This window comes from Camponotus vicinus, unplaced genomic scaffold (genome assembly GCF_025532165.1).
Source record: "Camponotus vicinus isolate PSW18456_S1 unplaced genomic scaffold, iyCamVici1.0 SCAF_2, whole genome shotgun sequence".
Lineage (NCBI taxonomy): Eukaryota > Metazoa > Arthropoda > Insecta > Hymenoptera > Formicidae > Camponotus > Camponotus vicinus.
Window position 1 is genome coordinate 11491482 of NW_028141956.1, and position 21217 is coordinate 11512698.

The 21217-nt window shown below is 39.7% G+C and overlaps 3 protein-coding genes across 8 annotated transcripts in view; 1 reads left to right on the forward strand and 2 right to left on the reverse strand.

The window, feature by feature from the left end:
• LOC145967071 (frequenin-2) overlaps nt 1-13412 on the forward strand; it is a 43640-nt gene extending 30228 nt beyond the window's left edge. For all 4 annotated transcript variants that reach the window (XM_083091702.1, XM_083091701.1, XM_083091703.1 and 1 more), the window contains one exon: nt 633-13412. In XM_083091702.1, the coding sequence (XP_082947828.1) occupies nt 633-800 (168 nt within the window). In that variant the 3' untranslated portion in view covers nt 801-13412. The remainder of the gene's footprint in view (nt 1-632) is intronic.
• Nucleotides 1-21217, reverse strand: part of LOC145967058 (uncharacterized) — a 150436-nt gene that overhangs the window by 117597 nt on the left and 11622 nt on the right. The gene's annotated exons all lie outside the window — the stretch shown is intronic.
• On the reverse strand, nt 11099-17667 carry LOC145967064 (uncharacterized). Of its 2 annotated transcripts, none has more exons than XM_083091687.1 (6): nt 17297-17667; nt 16510-16762; nt 15165-15464; nt 14271-14806; nt 14067-14207; nt 11099-13509 (listed from the first exon to the last, which is right to left on the reverse strand). In XM_083091687.1, exons 1-6 carry the CDS (start codon nt 17564-17566, stop codon nt 13483-13485), a joined length of 1527 nt encoding a protein of 508 aa, XP_082947813.1. In that variant the 5' UTR covers nt 17567-17667; the 3' UTR covers nt 11099-13482. The 2 variants fall into 2 exon arrangements, with proteins under 2 accessions (XP_082947813.1, XP_082947814.1); XM_083091688.1 differs by lacking the exon at nt 17297-17667 and adding an exon at nt 16877-17010.

Genomic DNA, 21217 nt, shown 5'->3' on the forward strand with positions numbered 1-21217 from the left:
TATATACAGTGACGTTATTATGTGTACATACATACCCGCGGGGGGTTCACGCATGGTAATCCATAAACATGCGGGCCGCGACCAACAAAGGCGCATGAACGAAAACTTTAATGATACGTCGACTTTGAAACAATAAACACGATCGTACCGCGATTGAGCTAAATGCAACCGATAAAGCCGAATCACATTATCGGGAATTAGCGGATCGGCCCATTTCAATTAAAACTCGCGAGATCAAACGAATGTGTTAAAAGTCAATATCCCACGTGGTGTTATAAGCCAACATGACGCTACCGGCAATAAATTCACCGCAATAAAATAATAATGGATAGTAAAATCTATTGCTCTCTCATATCATCGAAACGGCAATAAAGCTTTACGATAATAGGAATTAAGTTCTCTGCATATTCATTTTTGCATTTTTAATAGAAAATTTGCAGATACATTTTCTGAAATAATCTTACTAATTTCTTTTTAGTTTAAAAACGCATTAATAGATTCATAATCTATAGTAAAGAAATATTTAAGCACGTTCGCCCTCTCTCTAGTAAGGATAACATGGCAATTGGAAGCCTCATTAAATCCCGTCGATTAATTAAATTCCAAGGGGAGGATAATATCGGATGTTCCAGGGACAGCAACCGCAAGCCGAGGATGAGAACACCCCACAAAAGAGGGTCGACAAAATCTTCGACCAGATGGACAAGAACCACGACGACAAGCTCACACTCGAAGAGTTTCGGGAGGGTAGCAAGGCCGATCCCAGGATCGTTCAGGCGTTATCCCTGGGCGGCGAGTAACCCTGATTTCCATCATAGGCGGCACGCAACCTTCGATATCGGAAGTCTCCACGCCGTCATCATTATCATAATTATCGGCGCGAACTGAATGAACTGCTCCGATAATCGGTCGACGAGAAGCAATCCTGAGAAAAGGCAAGTCCACATCCGCGCGGTTTGGCATGCACGTATATAATAGAATAGATAATTACGCGAGCGCAAAAGCGTCTGAGATGTAGAGATTTGCGACTATTTTTGAAGAAATCTCTCGTCAAAGAATTATAATCTATCTCACTTTTTCTACTTTCTCTATCTCTCTCTTTCTATCTGGCTCTCGGAGAAGATCGGTTCTCGTTCCCCGTTAGTGAATCGATCCCTCCATTTTCATTAACGATCCGATTTCGAGGAATTCGGTGCTAATAAATAAATGTGTAGCATTCAAATAATCGTAGCTTTCAAGGAGACTGGACGTGACAAATTACACTCTTAAATAGAGAACGTACAGAACTTCTCGATATGAAGAAATTATTAGAGTACGAACGATGAAGATATATGAATCACGAGAGGAGAGTATTCTCGTCGGGGCATTCTCTCGCTTCAAAAGCAGCTTCTTTTGTCGCGTAATTCCTCCTCTGCATTTTCCTTATTCCGTCGACAAAGTAACGTCACGGTAATAAAATAACAAGTAAAATTCAGAAAAGACACTCGACGAGCGCGACGCTCGAATATTAACGAAGCTTGCCGGCGTTATTTCCGATTATTGCAGCGTCTTTATATTAAGTAAAAAGTGGAAGAAAAACGGAAAAGAGTAGCAGGAAAATTGCAGCGGGGGTAAGCATTCAAATGCAGACACAACTGATCGTGCATTGTATGGCGTTGCGTTGTGAGTACGAACAAAAATTCCAAAGTCACACAATGAGCACGTACGTATTTCAACAATACCAACAAAAGAATCAGGAGACGTGCAATTTTTACGTGCATTTTTATTTTTGACGATGAATAGCGCAACAACAACGAGAAAGTACAATTCGCCTTTATTCTTTTGCATTCTTCGTTTTTTTTACGCAACGCTCTTCTATTAAATTTCCTCGTCATTCAATCGTATAATCATTCAATCAAGAGTATAAATATCGATATGCCGCGTTTGGAGACATTTATATAATATTACTTTATATAAGATCACCTTAGAAGTACTGTCGATTATTCATTTTTAAATGTCAAAAAATGATGTCGGGTAAAATATTAACGAGCGTTGCGTGCTACTAGTAAAATTGCACCAGCGATTTGATGCCCGGTCGCACCATTTGCGCGTGCAAGTGATTTCTTAACAAACTGCGGCGCCATCGCGAGAATATCGACTCACGTTGCGTAACGCGGTATTAGACGGCGTGGCAAAAATTCGGCGGAATCGAGACGGTGACTAAGCAAAGGAAGAAGATGGGTAATGGACAATCTACTCTTTCCGATGATAATGAGTGTTTTACGTCACTTAGGAGAGACGAATCGCTCGACCGTACAATTTACCTGCTTACAGTGCAGCGTATCATCAATAGGATCTTTGCCGGATTAGAATATGAAATCGAAAAAAAGCACGGGGAATATAATTAAAATAAATATGGAAGAAGAACGATATATGTTAGTCTTGAATCGCAAAAGAGTGCAGTTATGCTATTACATTAGTCGCGTATCGCATAATATGCTCTTATAATAGGATATTTTACTAGAAAGTATACAAATAGAATTATAAAGAAAGCGAGGCTAATGAAAATAATGAATGAGATTATTAAATATGAGTACTACGTAATAATGGCCGACCATCAAATATTGACAGCAAAATTACATCTACTTCAGATCTCTTAAATCTATGTGCTTTAATTCATCGACACTCTTGATGTTCTACTTCCAAATTTCAACGATCTAATTTTCATTCAAGACTCAAGTAGAATAAAACTTGCGATCAATAAAGACAAGAGTATCAGGCGTGATTTGGGACAGATACTTTTACCTGGAATAAACTGATTAAAATTACATGAAAAACGATTCGAAACAAGACTGAAAGAACACGCGATAATCTATGTTTCGCATAATGACGATCAATTAATCATCATAATCATTATAATATAAGATCCGCTCCCATGAAATATTAAACTAGAGTCAAAGATAGGAAAGGCGGAAGGGACAGAAATATTAGATTGAAATAAAGCGAACGTCAAGAGTGATTAAGTTAAATGAGGTAAAGACCGAGCTTACGGGACGGATCTCTACATAATGCGATTGAAAGAAGCTAAGGAGAAATAATTCGTCGAAAATTCGACTCGATTGACATGATTGATTGTCTATAATCGCACGGTGTATCGAGGAGACAATAAAGCGAGAGAGTGCAGGGAAAGCGAACAGCGATAATGACTTACGTTTAGTTAGTAGAGAACACCCACGCGATGTGACAGTATTGGTACATGGATTTATCAGTATTTCGGATCTCCTATTCTTCGATATAAAGGAGAGCGTCAGATGTTCGTCGGATAAGAGCGGGGAAAATCCAATGTGACAGAGCGGGAGCGCCAAGGACGATTAAAGGGAATAGGTAGATAGGTGGAAGTAGGTATGGAAGAGAGACGCAGCCAGACGTCTCCCGGATCGATCCGTTATAACATTCTGCGTTCCGCGAGATATAGTCGAATGAGTGCTCGAGCGAAGTTGCGCGAAGAGCAAAAAGAAAAATGTTGGAGATAATCGCGTGAGAAAGAAGGAAGGTATAGGAAAGCGAAAAGCGAACATGCGGTTAGCTATGCCGATGGCGTTTCTTACGGATGCGAGACCGAACGGGGATAAACTCCACGACAATAAGGACGGTCCGGGTGACGCGGTCATAAATCTTGCACGGTTCATGACCTCTCGGTCAACTCTTTTAAAGAATAAACCGACGTTTACACGCGGGGGCGGATAAGAGTTGTCGTTGCTGAGGAAATTGGAAAAACATGTCGTGAAAGAGAGAAAGCAAACACGACGGACCGGTGGCGCACGAGAGATAACGGCAAGTTAAATAAGGTCCGAGAGAGGATCGCCGACGTCTTATGAAAAATACATAAGCGCCCGGTCTGGTGCCGTCATGCAATATGTAGCGCGTTGCTGCCAAAATTGCAAGGCGATGCGCCTAGTTGTATTTCCGCGTGCAAAAACCAGGATTCGGCGAAGCTTTTTCCGAGACCACCGAGGTCTGCGAAGAAAGTTTCGGTTCTTATAATCAACGACGTAGTCTCCTTTTCAACCTTCAAGTTTCGCGTCGCGCGGAATCTGAGATGCGGCGATAATTAGAATTAGCAAAAACGAGAAATTCATTCGTTTCACCGGTAAACGAATAAAATAAATTCGAATGTGTGCAATCGTTTATGAGCGAGATTAAAAATAAATTTACGACGTATGTTCCTGAGAGATCTTATTGCTGCGGAAAATTAACGCGTTTTGCCTTAGCAAAGGAAGAAAAAGTAGGTTTGCAAAGAAAGAATGAATAAAAAAAAAGAACGCCCTTTGAGAAGCTAAATTCACGGTACCATTGAATTTTCAAAGCGGGATTCTATCTTTTTCTATCGCTGCACGTTCACTATTCTACGACTGGATGAATGTAAAGCGAGATGTGATACGAGTCAACTTACACAAGAATGAGTTTGTGACAGAGAGAAATGCCGCATAACCGGCAACAAAAATTCACAAAAATATCTCTAGAGATTTAAATGCGACGCTACGAAGCATATGTTTATTGCCTCAAAAAACGTGCGTTCGCATATATATTTATTATAGGGCGACACAAATTTTACGCATTCGATATAGTGCGTAAAAATAAGCTCGACATAATAAAACAATATTTGGTTTATACCAACAGACAAATATTAAATTTGCGAAATATATTCGGTAAATTTGAGAAATAAATCACCGCTTAGAATTTGACTTTTATCCCGTGTGATTTAAGAACCTTTATCCATTTTGCACACCAGGGGGGATCAGCCATATACGGAATAATAGAATAAAATCCCATGAATCTCCCCGACTTGTCGCTTTTTTGGACACTAAAAAATTAACGCAATGTTCGATAAGTTTTTCGTTCGTTTCAGGGCTCTCATTCTTTAGATTTTTCACAAAAAGCTACGTAGATCTGTACCGCGACCTGAGTAATCATTCCCAGAAGAGATGAGTGGCTCGTCTAATATTGATATTGCTATAAATATTACTTCGTCTCGTGCCTTTTTTATCTGGCGAAATGAAACGAAAAAAAGAAGCGAATATATTGAAATTCTTTGCATAACGAACACGTCGATGGAGCTTGCGCGACTCGCGCTTATCTGGTATTCTTCAGAACGCTCGACAATTTTTTGCCGTGCCATAAAAGTGCACACCATTTATATTTCTGCAGTCTTTATCTCCGCGTGTCGTGATGATCATATTTTAGCTAATTTTTTGTCATACCGTGTCAAATTGGCGACACTCGATATTAGAGGGAGTCCGTGTATTTCTCGCGCTTCTTTGTTTTTACTTAATTTTTTAGCTGTACTAAACTTGCCATCGCGTCGGCTCGCCATAAATTCAAGACGCGCGTGCTTGCGCCTTAACGTCGGTCCACCCCGACGGTTTATTCCCTTCTTTCCTCCCATCTCTTCCCGCGTTTCTCGCCTAAGTTTTCACGTGGCCGGAATTTCAGTAGCCGTTCGCGGATAAGTCTATTTTCGGAATAAAACTTGAACGATGGCCAAAGTGCCTTCAATTCTCCAGGCGACCGAAACTCATTTACCACGTAACGTATATTCGACGGCGATGTTTTTCACGCTTTGCGGCCTTCTTATTCCATCGCTAATTTCGTCGGCCGACTACTAGTTGCAAATTTTTCCGCTACTCGAGATTTACAGCTACCCGAAATTTGAACAATTCTTTATTCCTTCCTTTATTTTTCGCACGTTTCCATTCGTAAAACTCCAGGGCATTTTTCATCATCCCTATACCGAACATATTTTTCTTTTCACGCTTGCTTTACTCCTTCCTTCGCTTGTTTTATATTCGTTTCTTTATCGAGCGATGGCTTGCAAAATGTATAGAACGAACAACAATGCGGTTAGCGATTCGCGCAGCGAAGTAAAATTGCAACGATAATAACAGAGTGGTGCAGGAAATTCCAGGATATATGTTTGCATATTGTAATATCCCAGCAGCCAGGAGCAACGATTAATTATACCTATGATAAACTCAAAAGCCATTATCGTCCTCGACATTATGTGTTTGTTCGTAGCTTTAATATAACCAGTTTAAAAATTCATATCCGCACCGACACATCTCATCCTTTTCAAAATTCTAATGATATCATTATTCTCATTTATGTATGTGATTTCAAAAGATTCTTAAAATAAATAATACGCCGTGCAAAGCTAGGTCGGGAAATTAGCATCGGGGTCGCATCGCGCGATCTAGTCGCACAAGCAAATATTAACCACTCGCTTGTCAAACCATTTGAGGTAGGAGAGAGATTCAATCCTCGAACGATCCTTCGAGGTCGAAATTAATCAAAAGACGATGAAAGGATCGATATATCCGAAATTCATTGGAAGCGGCATACGACGCCCTCGCGTTCGCAGCAACATCACGCCGATGAGATATCAATCACTTGTTACAGATCGACGTATCCCATTATTTAGCCACGCCAAATATTTACGATACTCGGATACTCGAGAGTTAGAGAGACACGCATGTCCTCGGCGAAATGGCGCGAACAGACATGCGTGACAGGCATCGCGGAACGGCTCGATATTGGCAAACTTCCAAACTATATTTCTTCTTTCTGCTCCTATTTTTCTTTGCCTCTTTCACCAACATCTCTCCAAGAAGCTCGTATAGAGTCATGCCAACGATATTGGCAAATATCATTCGGTGAGATATGACATTAACATTATTACCTGCAATTCGCTTCCGAAAGTGCGAACTCGCCACATTCGATTGCGACTATTGGCCGCGATATTCGTTTACGTAATTCGCAGGTCAGGGATTATGACGCATCGCTTCTTGAGAAGGATCTTTTATTATTCCGCCGGGATATGCAATTAAGAGTCCTCGACGCGTACGTCAATATCTTGTCTTGTATCATTTGAATGAAGAAATTGAAGTGTTATTAAACGAGAATTACTTGCGCGCGAATGAATTTTTAGCACTACCGCTATTAATTTGCAATAATGATGAGCAAGGATGAATGAAAGTGAACGGGATCATCAATAACATATACAATAACGTATCGACTTGTTGACTCGGAATGTAATCGTAAAGGGGTATTTTTCTTGACGATATCGCCAACATTAGACTCGCGTCTGTCGCTCGAGAGATTTATGTGTCATGTTTGCGTCGATTGGAATTTTACGTAAGTAGATCGCCGCCGCGAAACTTTCTTGTATAAGAATTTTACGTTAAATCCCCAACAAAGTCGCTCTCCTTTTCGTTCGATCACTCGAGTAGCCTCGAGTTTTGCCCTCTCGCAAAAGTTGAAATCGACGAAGCTGGCACGGATAGTAATCGCGCGTGAGTTTACTCGTTGCTCCGGATCGATCTGGAGAGTATTCGGAGATGTAACCTTCTTTCGAAATCGCTCACGTCTGAGCGGACCAAATGATACTCGGTCCGACGGAAATATCGTACCGAGGGTAAAGGCTATTCCAAACCCGCGCTCTCGATACTCGCTCAATTGAGAGAATTGCTGCGCTAACTTTCGCGATGTTACGAACTTTACAGCCGTGTCAGAGTTCCGCTCCACATCGCGCTCGCATCAAGGAATTTGCCAAGCGCCTGGGTTTATCGGGATTCCCTCACAATATCTCCATCCCACGTAAACAAATAAATTGTTATGAAATGCCACGCAATCTCAATCTATCTATTATGTCTTACATTTATGCTTTAACTAGGTTTCCACCTGTCTATATGCATCACGATGATAGCAAGTCATATTGAGAACATACCCCATTACTTTCCATCGACGCACATACGAAATGAAAAAGAAAAACGGCAGAGACAATATTTATAAATCCAGAGAACATAGTTTGTAAAAGCAATAACGGTCGAGAAAAATATTTCAAGCGACAGCGCGGAGATGCAGAAGGTGTTGTACGTGCAACAAACCATCTCGCTTACTGACGTGATATAAAATCGGGTAAATGTTGGCAAAACGCCACGCGATCAAACACGCAAGAAGGAGAAACATTGCCGGAAGGAGCTTTAATGCTGGCTCGAAGCAGGCAGTTTACGGAATCGCCTTAATTGTCACGCGCGAACCGGTCTTTAATCATTCTTAAGCAACAAATAAACAACGAACTGTTGTTATCCGAGATGTTGGCGCGTGTGGTTCGCTTCGAAAACGTGAATCCTTCTAACACGAATAAATATTGCCAAAGATCAACACGTATCGTGCACGCGCGTCAGATTTTAGCAAAGCTTGCAGCAACCTCATTTAAATAACGACTATTTCATGACGCGTATTTTACACCGGCGAGCAAATTTACCCACGTCTCGGTGCCGTGTCGCGGAGATTTATTCGAGAACCCGTCATCAGAAATGTGAAAAATTTCGTATTATTTCTCGTTTTCCAGCTCCTCGCTAATAGGCGTCACGTTATACATACTATTGCGAAGAGTATTTTTTCTTATATTTTTTCGTTTTTATTTTCAAATCGAATCCCAGTTTTCATTTAAATCTTCAAATTAAGGCAAATATTACATATTATTAATGTAAATGGTTGATGCTTGTATAACAAAATAAGTGAAAAATCTAACAGAATATTTATGTAAGAATCCTAGTATATAATATATAAATACAGCGGCAATGAGATCATGCAGTAAGAAATTATTTTTCCGGAAATATATCCTTCATCGTTCGTCAACACGTAGAGATTATATTCTTCAATAAATATATTAATATTACCACACTACAATATGTAAAAAGAGCGCCATAAAAATAGTATCTAAGAAAATATATCTTGCAATTTAGAAGATTCAATCTTATCACAATCGCTTGACTTAGTGTGCATTTTCAGTCTCTTACTTTGAAAGTTACTCGAACGAGGAAGTCTCCGGACGAATCGTCAGCTCATTATTTTTATGCTTCTACGTTATAAAGATACTTCAAGGTAAGACTTTAAGCTCGACTTCACATTACTATCACCGTACTACATTCTTGCTGACGACACTCTATTTCGTAAGACTTTACGATATTTCTACGATTATGACTTACGTGCGTGCTTGCCTCGCGGAATCGTGGACGTGGCTTGAAGGGCCATTTTTTCGTAGCATGCCTCGAGCATGTCTTGTCTCTGACAAGTCGGAGTGAAAAACTTTTCGACGCGATGAGAAAAGCGACTTTCTTTTTCTGCGAAAAAGACAAGTTGCCAGGACGAAACGTTGATAGCCGGTTTCGTTCACTCCGATCTGTCCGAAAGAAATGAATGCAACTGCGTTTAAAGTCGAACGCGACCTGGATATCACTTGAACTCTAGCAATAATCGTGGAACACTCTGTTAGATGTGGTGGAGGTTTTTAAGCGCCGTCGAGCGTTAAGTGCTGGTTGCGCCAGCATCAGTTAGCGTAAATTTAACATTTCTTCTCTGTCTGCGCGCAGGGTTTCTTGTAAATTTTGCAGCAAAGTTTCAAGATCGTATACTCTGATAAACTTGGAGAATATTGGCACTAAATAACCTTGTTGTAATCATATCTATCGAATTAAATTTACTTAAAAGAAATTACAATTGCATTTGAGATCAATCGAAAAATAAGTATTTTATTCCTCTGTATTTATTTCACTGTAATTTTAGTTTCACCCTCATAATCGAATCCAATCTCCAAATTTATCAAAGAACTCATAAACAATACTATAATCTAGCCGGAAATGAATTACTGATCTCATCAAATTAATCAGACTATTGGTGCAACTCACACAGCCCAAGTAGCGAGTGATGCGTATATTTATATGCATGGAGCTCGGAGAAGTGCGAAGGGACGAATCATTCTGGTGATATACGATCGGGGTGAAGAAAGCCAACAATGATCTCCCGCAACGATGGCAAGAGAGAATCTCCCTCTTCCCGCAGTTTTTATTTTTACGAAATTGTCGCAGCGATCGGAAATTTTATTTTTCTATCACGTTTCTATCCGATTTTGCTTCGACGCAGCGCATCCGCAGCATTATTGCGTCAAAAGTTGCAAGACGAGCAAGGGGAGAGGGAGCGCCGTTGTCGCCCACCTCGACCAACGATCGGGCGAATCTTTGCGACCGGGATTTTTATCGCCGGCATTCGGGCATCGATTTCAGCGGCAATGGGTGTCAGGTGGGAGAAACATACACCAGCAGAAGTAAACTACGCGCCATAATGAAGAGAGATTTAAAAAGTATTTTAATGAAAAAGGAAGTATAATCCATTAGCTTTAGTAAGCTTAGCTTTTGCAATATCCGCGGCCACCCCCGCGATCGGATTGATTTTCTTTTAAACGCCGAATCCCAAATTGTTTTTCTACTCTGGCGCAAAGTTGACCCCGCTGATGGACTCTTACCCCGAATCAAGATGAACGGAGAAAAATATATAAACGGACACGCGCGAACGGCCGATATGTATCAAGTTAAGTTTTTATCTCTTCGTAAGAGATTATTAAGTAACAAAAAAAAAAGTCGTTTTAAGCAATTTTTACAATTTTCAACGGGAAGCGCATAAGTGTAAGAGCCAAATCTCGCTTAGTGAAATTCCTAGATGCTTTTCGATGTTAAATGAATTCTCGTAGCAACGCTTTGTACGAGTTAAGAGTCTCTCGTAGCTCGCGAAAAGAAAGAAGAGGGAAACGAGGAGAAAAGAAGGGTAAACGAGCGTGATGAAAAGTACTGGGAATGGAGCGCAAGAAAGGAAATCAAAAAAACACTTACGTGCCTGCTCCAGGCGATATTTTCCAATCTCTCTACGTTCATCTCGGCGCATCTTTTTCGAGTGGCGAGTAGCCATCCACGCAATATCAATAATTAACAATTAACAAGCTCAAGCGCGTGACAAAAATGAAGAAAAACATCGAGCAAAAAATACAATAAAATCGCGACAAAACCCTGGAATCATTACGTAGCTATCAACCCGAGATAATCATTCCATTTGTATTCGTTAAGCGCGTTTTGCATATTTATTTGAACCAGAGCCAGCGCGCGATAGAATACCTGGTTGCATCGTTTGAACAGCTCATTCTTTATGATTTACGTAATTTTAATCGCTGAAACGATTCCATTTCGATTGTGCTAATGGCTGTGAAACAAAAGTTCTCAATTGCAAATTTAATTCAGCAAACAGATCTCAACGTCGCATTTATTCGTGCTTACAACCGTTTATCGCGCATAATGTAATCGGCTGGATCCTTGAAGCACATTACGGTAATTAATTTAAAGCTGCCATTCCAGTAAAGGATTTAATTTCATTATATTATGACGAAAACGAGATATTGGTCATTTCGCAGACGGCTTTCCCGAGGATAACGGTGCCGTAATCGAGTACGGTTTCTGCCTCTAATTTGCAACAAAGGTTTTGACGCTACTGGAAGTCAAAGACACGCTATCGAGGGAAAAGACGCATTTTCGAGGATAAAGCAAACTATCGTCCACGGAAATTGCGCCTCTCTAACTCTGAGATTTGGAATTTTTATCGCAATCTCACGCGCTCGGGAATACAATCCGTGCTTTCAATGCCGTATCGCGAAAACAAATGGAACGTTTATGGTGATTAGATTCGGTCGATTCAACGCAGACGGTTAGACTCCCCTGTGTAAGAGTTTCCAAGCTTACATTCCATATATCTCCGGCCTTCATTTGCTTTGGTATTTTTATTAATGGTTAAGAGAGATAAATCTGTTGCAGTTTTACGTGCCTCGAGAACATTTGTGAAGATTAACCTTCTGTAACCCATTTTCCGATTGTTATTGAGCCACTCTGACTATATTATTCTTCCGGAAAGTGTTTGATATCTCAAAGGTACATGAATCACAATATATCTATCCACAATAGCTGTAAAAATAGCTTTAGGAAATTACCATGAGTTATAGAAGGTTGATGTAAGTGGAGCATCTATATGATTATGTAGAATGTCTGAGAACTATTATTACCTCTTTCATTTAACGAATTCTTGGATCATTCCCGAATCAATCTTTTCTTGATAGTAATAACTTATTTTAACAGGCAATTATATGGACTTTTAAATAAACAAAGTTCAAAGCTTCAAATGAATTATTAAATTTTTTAATTAATTCGAAAAATTTCAATATCTATTTAAACAGAATTTTATGACATTTTATTGCCAAAAAATATTCAACATTGACAATTGAAAATTATAAAAATAAAAATATATTATACACACAATCACATATATATCTTCTTTAAAAATACATAAAATTATATAGCGATGGAAGAAATCATAGATGAAAGAAGTAGCAGTTCTCATACACTTAAGTTTCACTCTTGATTAACTGGCCGAGTTAAATACACTACTCCACTGTAAAAATGCAAAATGTAAATACGACGATCAATGTTGTAAATTATTTATATGTTTCCTTTGATAATCACATCCGAGGACAAGAGCTTTAGAAGACGATAAACGTAATGGAATTGCAATGGAATTGAACAGAGATATTGGAATAAGCGTTAATTTTTTCTGACATTTCTATTCATAATTACCTTCCCTCTCTCTCTTTCTCTTTCTCTATTTCTCTCTCTTTCTCTTTCTCTCACTCGTTTTACGCACCGACGATCTCAAAAAAGGACTTTTGCTAATATTAAATCAAGAGAAAAGTATATTCTATTATAGTAAGATTACTATTCTTAAGCACTGCGAAATATGAGAAGGCTATTCTAATGTGTACCGTTGTACTTATATCGCTACTTGTACCGCTACTAATATCGCTAGTATGTACTCTTACGCTAACTATTGTTATATTTGCAGCAACGTGCGAAACTTTTCCGTCTAAAAGCATAATATACACGAGAGGCACGCCCATATAAACATATACACGTATACACACGCATATACACATAAACATATACACACGCGCATACATACCCAACATTGCATCCATTCGGCGCACACAGAAAGAGAAACACGAACAGTGACACTTAATAAACGTCAACATTATTGTTTTACGAACTTTCTGTGATAATTATTAACAATCACTAAATACGAAGAGAAACACTAAGTATGGAAATAAAGAAAATGGAGAAGGTGCGAGGTGATGGAAAGTCTAACGAGGGATGGAAAAAGCATGTTGAAGCGATAGACGAGAGTACGACGTTGGGAGATGGGATAAAAGAGGCGTCTTGTTAGGTGATAAAAAATTATTGTTCCGTAGTTTGTTGTACGTGAACGATGATCCGTTAAAATGATTGCAATTGCTCTGGTCCTGCGATCTACACGATAAAACGGGAAAAAAAGAAGCAAAGAAGCAGAGAGCGAACGCAACAAATAATGCGACCTCGAGACGTTGCTCGGTTATCACAAAAATCTAAGCGCATTGTTATTTTGTATAGTCCCATGCGTTTTTTCTAAATGACGAGACATCGTGACATGCGATATAATGGTGATTAATAAAAATAACTTCAAGCACACCAGCTGTCTTTTCGTATCTTCCGAAATCTTGTCCTTTTCCGTTCTTTTTCAGTAAAATTCCTGGGCTTCTTAAACATGCAGTCCACGAGCTTCATTCTGTTGGTAAGAAAATAAAGTCTCCTTATACTTCTTTTATACTTCTCTTTAGATTTATATACATATATATTAGTATTCGTATTCTTTACTTATAGTTTTTAATGTTGTATGGAGAGCTTTTAAGTCGCGCGAACACAAAAAGTATTAGTATTTAAAACTTTAGAGTTAAACAGAATTTTTCTGTACATGAGATAATTTAAAGAACTCCGTTCGCGAAAAACTATCACAAGTAAATTTTAAACAGCATCTAAGCGATTGAGAAATGCACTTCGCGCGCAACGTTGACGTCACATTTATGCAACATTATAAATCTCTTTCGTAGAGAAATATATTTTCGTCAAAAATATTTTTCTTGAGAATTATTTATATTCGAGGTAGAGCAATATTCTGCGCTCGAGCAAGATATCGAATTATCGGATATCACGTGGAAAATCGAGTAACGCCAGCGGATGCGACAAAAAAAAAAGAAAAAAATAATAATGCCATTGATTGCGGATGACAGTATCCCGGTAAATGCGCTCTTTTAATATTGCGTTCGCGCATTCGACTCGGCTTACCGCTTGAGCCGTCGCAAGTGCCAGATGCAACTCGTGTAGCTCATCCGCACGCCGAACGTCCTCATTCAGTGCCCGTATTCTGAATCGAATCTCCTGAATAGCCATCTCAGCGATTTTCACTTTCAGTCGCTTCTCCTCGGTCTGCAACATAATCGTTCCCTGTAGTCGCTGAATCTTACTATATCAAGTCAGCGAATCGCGTACTTCCAGTCGATGCAGCATCAATCGATAATCCAACTCGTCCCGCAGCTCCGATTGGAGCAGATCGTTTGTATCTCGATCCCATAATCCCACATTTGGAATATGCGATTTCGCGGAGTCGTTCGCGGTTTCGTTCAAGTCATTTGGTTGTTCCCGCAGCGATGCCGTGTTCTCGGGAATTTTCGATTCCTCGCATCTCCCTCTGTAGCATATCGAATCCCGAATGTCCCGGGTATGAGAAGCAGCAAAATCTTCTGTAGGCAAATCTTCCTTGCTAGTTGCAGAAATGCCTTTTGCCTCTAATTCCGAGCATGAAATTTCACTTTGCCAGGCGAATTTCGATGGTAAAACGGTAAATTCTTTCTTCCCTGACTCCAATTTCCGGCACGTTTCAACTACATTTTCTTTTTTACTAATTACTCCATCGTGATTATCAATCTGTCGGGGTTGCAGCAGGAAGCAGCGTCCTTTTGCTGCGAATGCAACGGCCGGGAAAATGGAATGATCATCGTTTTTGCGTTTCTTATTCGGTGATGCTGCTGATGGTTGAACAGAAAGATGAAATTTTTTGTTGCTGTGACACCTCAGCGATTTGTCTGCAATTTCAATTTTCTTGCCCATTTTATTCGCGCATCAAGTGAAAACATTTATTAAAGCGGAAAAGAAATGATATCTTTCTTCCCAATAAAATATTGCTATCAGATTGAGTTTAGTTAAAAAAAGGTTTGCATTGTATCTATTATTATCAAAATTATAAAAACAAAAAACATAATAAAATAACAGTAAAATAACAATAAAATAATAATTATTGACAATTATTGATCGTTATTACATTAACTTTACGCACAATTGGCAAAAAAAATCGAGAACTGTAGAAATTAAATTAAATTCTATCACCTGAAGTAACGGAAATACTGCTTTGAAAAGAGGCTTTATCTAACGGCACATCACCCTCGCGTTTTCTTTTTGGCTGCTGATTCCGATTGGAAAGCTCGGGAGTTCTTTCGGGGCAAATCACCGATACGGTTACGCTATTGTCCATGGCATCGGTGTTAGATACTATCACGTCGGTGCCTATTGGTTTTTCCGATTTATGGTCTACCACACTCAATGACTTTGATTTGTCGTAAATCTTACATGAAAATCTTTTTTTCTGCATCTCTGAGCTAGATTGATTCTTTCCAAATGAATCTAAATCTAAAAATTATAAGTCGATATAGTAACCCTTAATAAAAATTGCTATATTTCTTTTCAGTATTCATGTTATTTTTTTTATGCAATATAGAATTTGTAAAAAAAATTATTTATATTTTACAAATAGGACGAGAAGTTGTAACTCTTAAATTTATAAAGATGTCCTAGAGAAATGAATTGCATGAATAATATATCGAAGAAAGCATGTTCGATCGGATAAACGTTATAAAACGGCAAATGGATACTTATAGAGGTTCCTTTTACGCGGTTGGTAGCCATACGAAGGTTTAAAAGGTTCGGAAAGAACGTCACGATATTCTTTGCTACACTTAACGATAAACGAGTAGAATAATAAAAAGGATAAAGAACTCCGACACATTATTGAGTCTTGATAAAAGTAGACCGCAGACTCGGAACGATCGAACGAATTTAAAGAGGAAGCTTATCGACTCACGACTTGACATTTTTAAAGAAGCATGAAATATTCTTTAAGGCAACGACGACGACGATAAGCGAACCGAGCCGTAATAAGGATAAGGAAGGTAATAAAACTTAGGGCGTCTTAGAAACGGCAAGTACTTCCGCAGAAGTAGCTTATCGTCGCGACACACGCTAAGAGATTGAAAGTTAGAGATACTTTTCCTCCAAACGGCGATGCTAATATTACAGCAAAAAATAAAAATCATTTTCGTTTTTCTTATATTATACATAAATCGTATTATACGGGATATGCGGGATACACTAATTATTAATAAAAAGATCTTTCCGATGTTCGCGATGTCACGATATAGTAAGTTTCACTTTTATACTGCAATTCAGTACCATAATTTTATATCAATATTTTATATAAATTATTACATAAATCACACATTTTATATTTTAAATCATTCTCTAGTATCTATCTTGTTAGACGATCCTACTCTATGAAAGTAAATAATTATAATCCGAAAAAAAGATTGGTCGATAGATTGGAGCGATTCGCGTATTGCTGCAGGGAATTTTAAAAACGGAGACATTCCTTTAAAGGGGCTATAAGAGAGAAACATACCGGTCGAGAGGATCGTCGTGGCACTTAATTTCCGGAAGAATGTTCCATTATCCCCATATATCTGGCGCTGACGACATCCTGACTCGACGACGTTCCGCGGAGACGCTTCGGGACGAAGAGAAACGCAAGGAGCGGCCGATTCCTTGGTGATCCTCGCCATTTCGAGATTATCGCGATTTTCAGGAAGTTCTGAATGCAGCAGCGACTCCTCCATCGCTTCTTTCGAAGTTGCGCTCGAATGCTTCCTTACGCCCTGTATATAATTTTACACGAATCGAGATTTTACACGATCAAGAGAGAGAATTTGCGGCAAGATAATAGCGCGTAAAGATATGATAAAATGAATGTAAACGGGATTTTGAGTGACTTTTGGCATATATTCAAGCACTTTGGCACGAACGTGCCAAATCATAAATTCAGCAAGATATAGCTCGCGAGAAGCGAAAACGATCGTCCAACAAGAGTCATCGTTCTTGCATAACGTCTAATGGACCGTTCATTAACGTACAAATTATTGTATGTGTCTAACTTATTATTATCTCACACGAGTTTACTCTCGTCCACTTCCAAGCTCTCGCGAGAATGAGAAAAGAAATAGAAAAGTCGGGAGAAAGGAAGGAAACACCGATAAGACAGCCGAAGGCGAGCCGAGGCGACCGAGAAAAAGCGACGAGCGTCATTTAGCAAGGCAAATTTCAGGTCACCCATCGAACCGCTAATTTCATGCAAGCGTCACACACGCTGCGAGAAATCCTTACGGACCAACAGCGCTCTTAGCGCGATTTACCGCCTGTGCTCTCCTGCCGTGGTACTTGTAGTTCTGCCAATACTTCTTCAGCTGCGCCGAGGTCTTGCCGATGAAGCCCGCGAGATGAAAATCCCGCTCGATCGCGCGCCAGATCTCCCGGCGATCAAACACCGACGCGCTCGTGTCGTCTAGCAACGGCGCGTACTGACTCATTATGTTTAATAGATGCAACCGTTCGTCCTTGGTGAACTGGTTCCTCCTCCGACCGCTCTCCTCCTCTTCCTCCTTTGGGAAATGGCGTGGTAGCATCCTTGCGAAATCCCGTTCCTGCTCTCGATCTGCTTTCGCACTTTTCCGCGACCCTTTTCGCCAGGACTTTCCGCGGACTCGCGTCGACTCACGCGCGTCGATTTTTATCCCGGCTTTTGTTTCGACATGCAAAACGTGCTATCGCGATGCGCAGATTTTTTCCTCGCAATGCGTACTCGTTATGCCACGTATGGACGAGCGTTTGAAAACGCTTGACCCGCGGCAATGGATGAAAAGACGAACAAGAAAGAGATGTGTCGTCGGCTCGATTTTATTGAAGATCCGTACAACTTAACTATCTTGCGTAATCGTTCCTCGAGATTGTATTTTTACCTATGTTCTCGAATGAAATAAGTAGCAATAATATATTGTAATGATTGTGTACGGTACGATACTGCACGCAGATTATCCGTCTCTTCCTCGCTTCTTCACGATACTTATCCGTTACTACGATATTACAGGAGCATATCGCTGCTATTGTAATTGTATGCCCACGGGACACTTAACTTTCTATCATCCGAACACGCGTCTCCTGCGCGATGACTACATCGACATATCGTTGTTTGCGTAATGTTTGCCATCCTCGGCTTCCTGAAGAGATCTTTGGCTGCGGCTGCGGGCGAGACGGAGTTTAACGCAATTTGCAGTTCGGGAAGTAAGTTTCGAGGGGGGAAAAAAATTCGGTGGACTTTATTTGCACGGGAGAGAAACCAAACGGATACGTGAAACAAATGCCACGAGTGTCACTTGAAACGAGAAATGGTAATCCTTGAGAGGCAGTCCTGCCAGGATGCGATGTATAACGAATCGATCAGCGAAATTTCCATCGCAAATTTTTGCAATTTTCTTTCATTTTACTTATTTCAATCTTTATCTTTTTTTCGCACACGAAGACCGTAATATCCATAACCTAGGATCGTTCGGTGTTCTAAAAGAGCGTCGCGCGAGAAAGTGACAGCGCTCTTTGTGCGCGACCGTAGTAAGGTCGTAAAATGTGCGCGCGCGTGCAACCGTCACGGTACGGACGTTCAACAATATCCGCTGATTAATTACACATTTTCTCCGCGGTCCACCGCCGGTCGGGACTTTGCATAATCCCGGCGAACGACAGGTGGTAACCCAGAAAGCGAATCGATAGACGAATCGTTCACGCTTCAGGAACTTCAAAGAAGCAAATTCGTCTTTAGCACCTCTTAGCGCCTCATTCTTTTCTATGAGATTTTCGCTCGTAAAACACGGAGTCTGGTCTTTGTGTAGGCCGTATTGCAGAGACCGGAATAATTGGCAGGCGAACAATCGCGCGAGAGAGGACCATATTGGATATCAGTATTGCGAAAATCATAATCGAACGACATCGATGTGGACGAGATTAGTGCCTGGCGAGAAAGTGCGATACGTTATAAGCTATTCGGCGGTATTGCACGAGAGAGTTTGTGCGTACCGCAAAATGACGCGGATAAAGCGAGCGTTACGAAATTGCGCGCTTCAACGTCGCGGCAAATACGGCTAGCATCGATTTTCGGGACGATAAGAACTGTGTACAGCGTCGCATGAATTTTATGACTCTGCTCCGCTTGCTTGATATGCGTAATTTCAATCTCGTAATCCCGTTACTATTAAAATCCCCGGATTTTCCTCGTAAATCTTTCGGTCTCCGCATTTACACGATGGAAATTAAAAAGTCTAAGCGTAAAGACGAACGCGATTTTTCAAACATAGGAAAGCCAATATTTTAAGTTATAGAAATTTTTCGATTGAAGTTTAAGTCATACATCAACTTTACTTTTCCCACGGCACATATTTGGAAAACAGTTCATTGAATATTAATAATGCATTTGAAAAGCATAAAATTACATGATTTTTTAACGCTTTCGAATAAAACTGATAAATTTCTAAAGAACGAAATAGTCCTGTACGAATGAAATTTAATAAGTAATGTGAAGCTCTCTCAAAAAAAAATTCTCCCAAAAGTTTCCCCAAATCTCTCGATTCTTTATACGAAAATAAAAAAAAATTGTTGGCAAAGTTGATATATATAATGTTAATTCTATTCATTGAAAAAAATTGATAAAAAAATGAACTCGAATGAACTCGGTGAACTTATTAACCTCGTGAAATACTAGGTAAAATTAAAATAGCTGTCGGCTCTTCGCCGCAGAAAAGCGTCATGAGAGGAATTAATTAGCGAATCATCGTTTATCGCGATTAGGAGGCAGTCAACGAAATTGGATTCTTATCTAGGAGACAAGCGCGCCAGCTGTGTTAGTAATTTCGGATGGAAAGCGCAATCACACGTTACATACGAGAGGAAACCGCGCGCTTCGCTTCCGAAAATATCGCAAAATGAATAACGAAATACGTTTCATTAATAACCCGTACGCGTTCGAATATTTGCATTGTAAATATTGCGTCTGGCAAACTAACCGACAAACGGAATTAACGCAGCGCGATGACCCTCTGCATACGTGCCTATAATATTCGCTTGTAATATAGTACAAACATGTAAAATATACACAATCAGCTTAAATCAATATAGAATTTAGAATATAGAATCGTTCTCTCTCTCGTTCTTTCTACTTTTTCCTCATAAATCGACAGGAAAATGTACCACATTTACAGGTAGCCCAACCAGAAATCGGTTTTTGCGCCTCCTACGATCGCGCTTTGCATATTCACGAAGTGCCAGATGTCGGAAAATTGAGCCGGAAGCGATCGGATATTAAATGCTTGTTAGGACTTGATGATTATCTTGAAACTTCCCTACTAGATGCAGCAACGCTGCCGCGCGATTGATAGCCGTAGCGTAGAGACGCCGATAATTAATAATCTCGTGCTTCGAAATGGAGGCATGCGAGTGTCCTATTTTGCCTCTGGCGTGTCGCTCGCGATGGGGACCGTATGTTCAAAGAGCGAAATACTACGAGGATCATAATGCCAAGTGATTGATGGCAGTTATCATGCCGATATGACGCTGCGCGACCGTTGCGCATTTCGACATGCACGCGGGACATAAGGCGCATGGAGATCCAACTGGATTGTGTAAATGTCTATCTGTCTGTCTATCTGTCGGCGTAATGGGTCAGCTAATATTTTTATCTCGCAGTTAATTCTGCGCGTATCTTATCGTGAGAAACGTATGTCCATCGCACGTGAGCGAAGATTACGATCTAGATTAAACTTTATGACAATCTGATTCGGTCACGCTTATCCTCGGCTTTATCAGAGAACATTCCGTTTGACTATTTTGTAACGAATGCTGTAATAAAAAATGTAATAAATAGAAATCTTTGTATTACATGTTATCGATTCATTGCTTTTTTATCGTGGAACTAAATACAGCTCTCCATTTATTACTATCTCGAGAATAACTGTAAACCTCATATTAGAGAAATGCAACCACATATCACAGAAAATATATATATTTGCTCCAACAAAATCATCTCTTCTATTTTCTTTCTTGTCAAGTTTATATATTTAATTTGCAGCTACATTATATTTATTTTCTTTCTCAAAATCACAAATTAAAATTCGATAATATCATATTCCTCTCTGTCATTTTTAATAATGTACATATATGTATATATTTATTTATAAAAACTGCAATTCTCTACGTACATATTTCAGTATAATTTTAGCATACATAATATGCGT

Coding starts and splice junctions, on each gene's coding strand:
- LOC145967064 (XM_083091687.1), bottom strand. CDS start 17,566: ATGCTACCACGCCATTTCCCAAAGGAGGAAGAGGAGGAGAGCGGTCGG. Junction 15,465..16,509: donor CACGACGATCCTCTCGACCG/GTATGTTTCTCT, acceptor TATAATTTTTAG/ATTTAGATTCATTTGGAAAG. Junction 14,807..15,164: donor CAGTATTTCCGTTACTTCAG/GTGATAGAATTT, acceptor TTCAACCATCAG/CAGCATCACCGAATAAGAAA.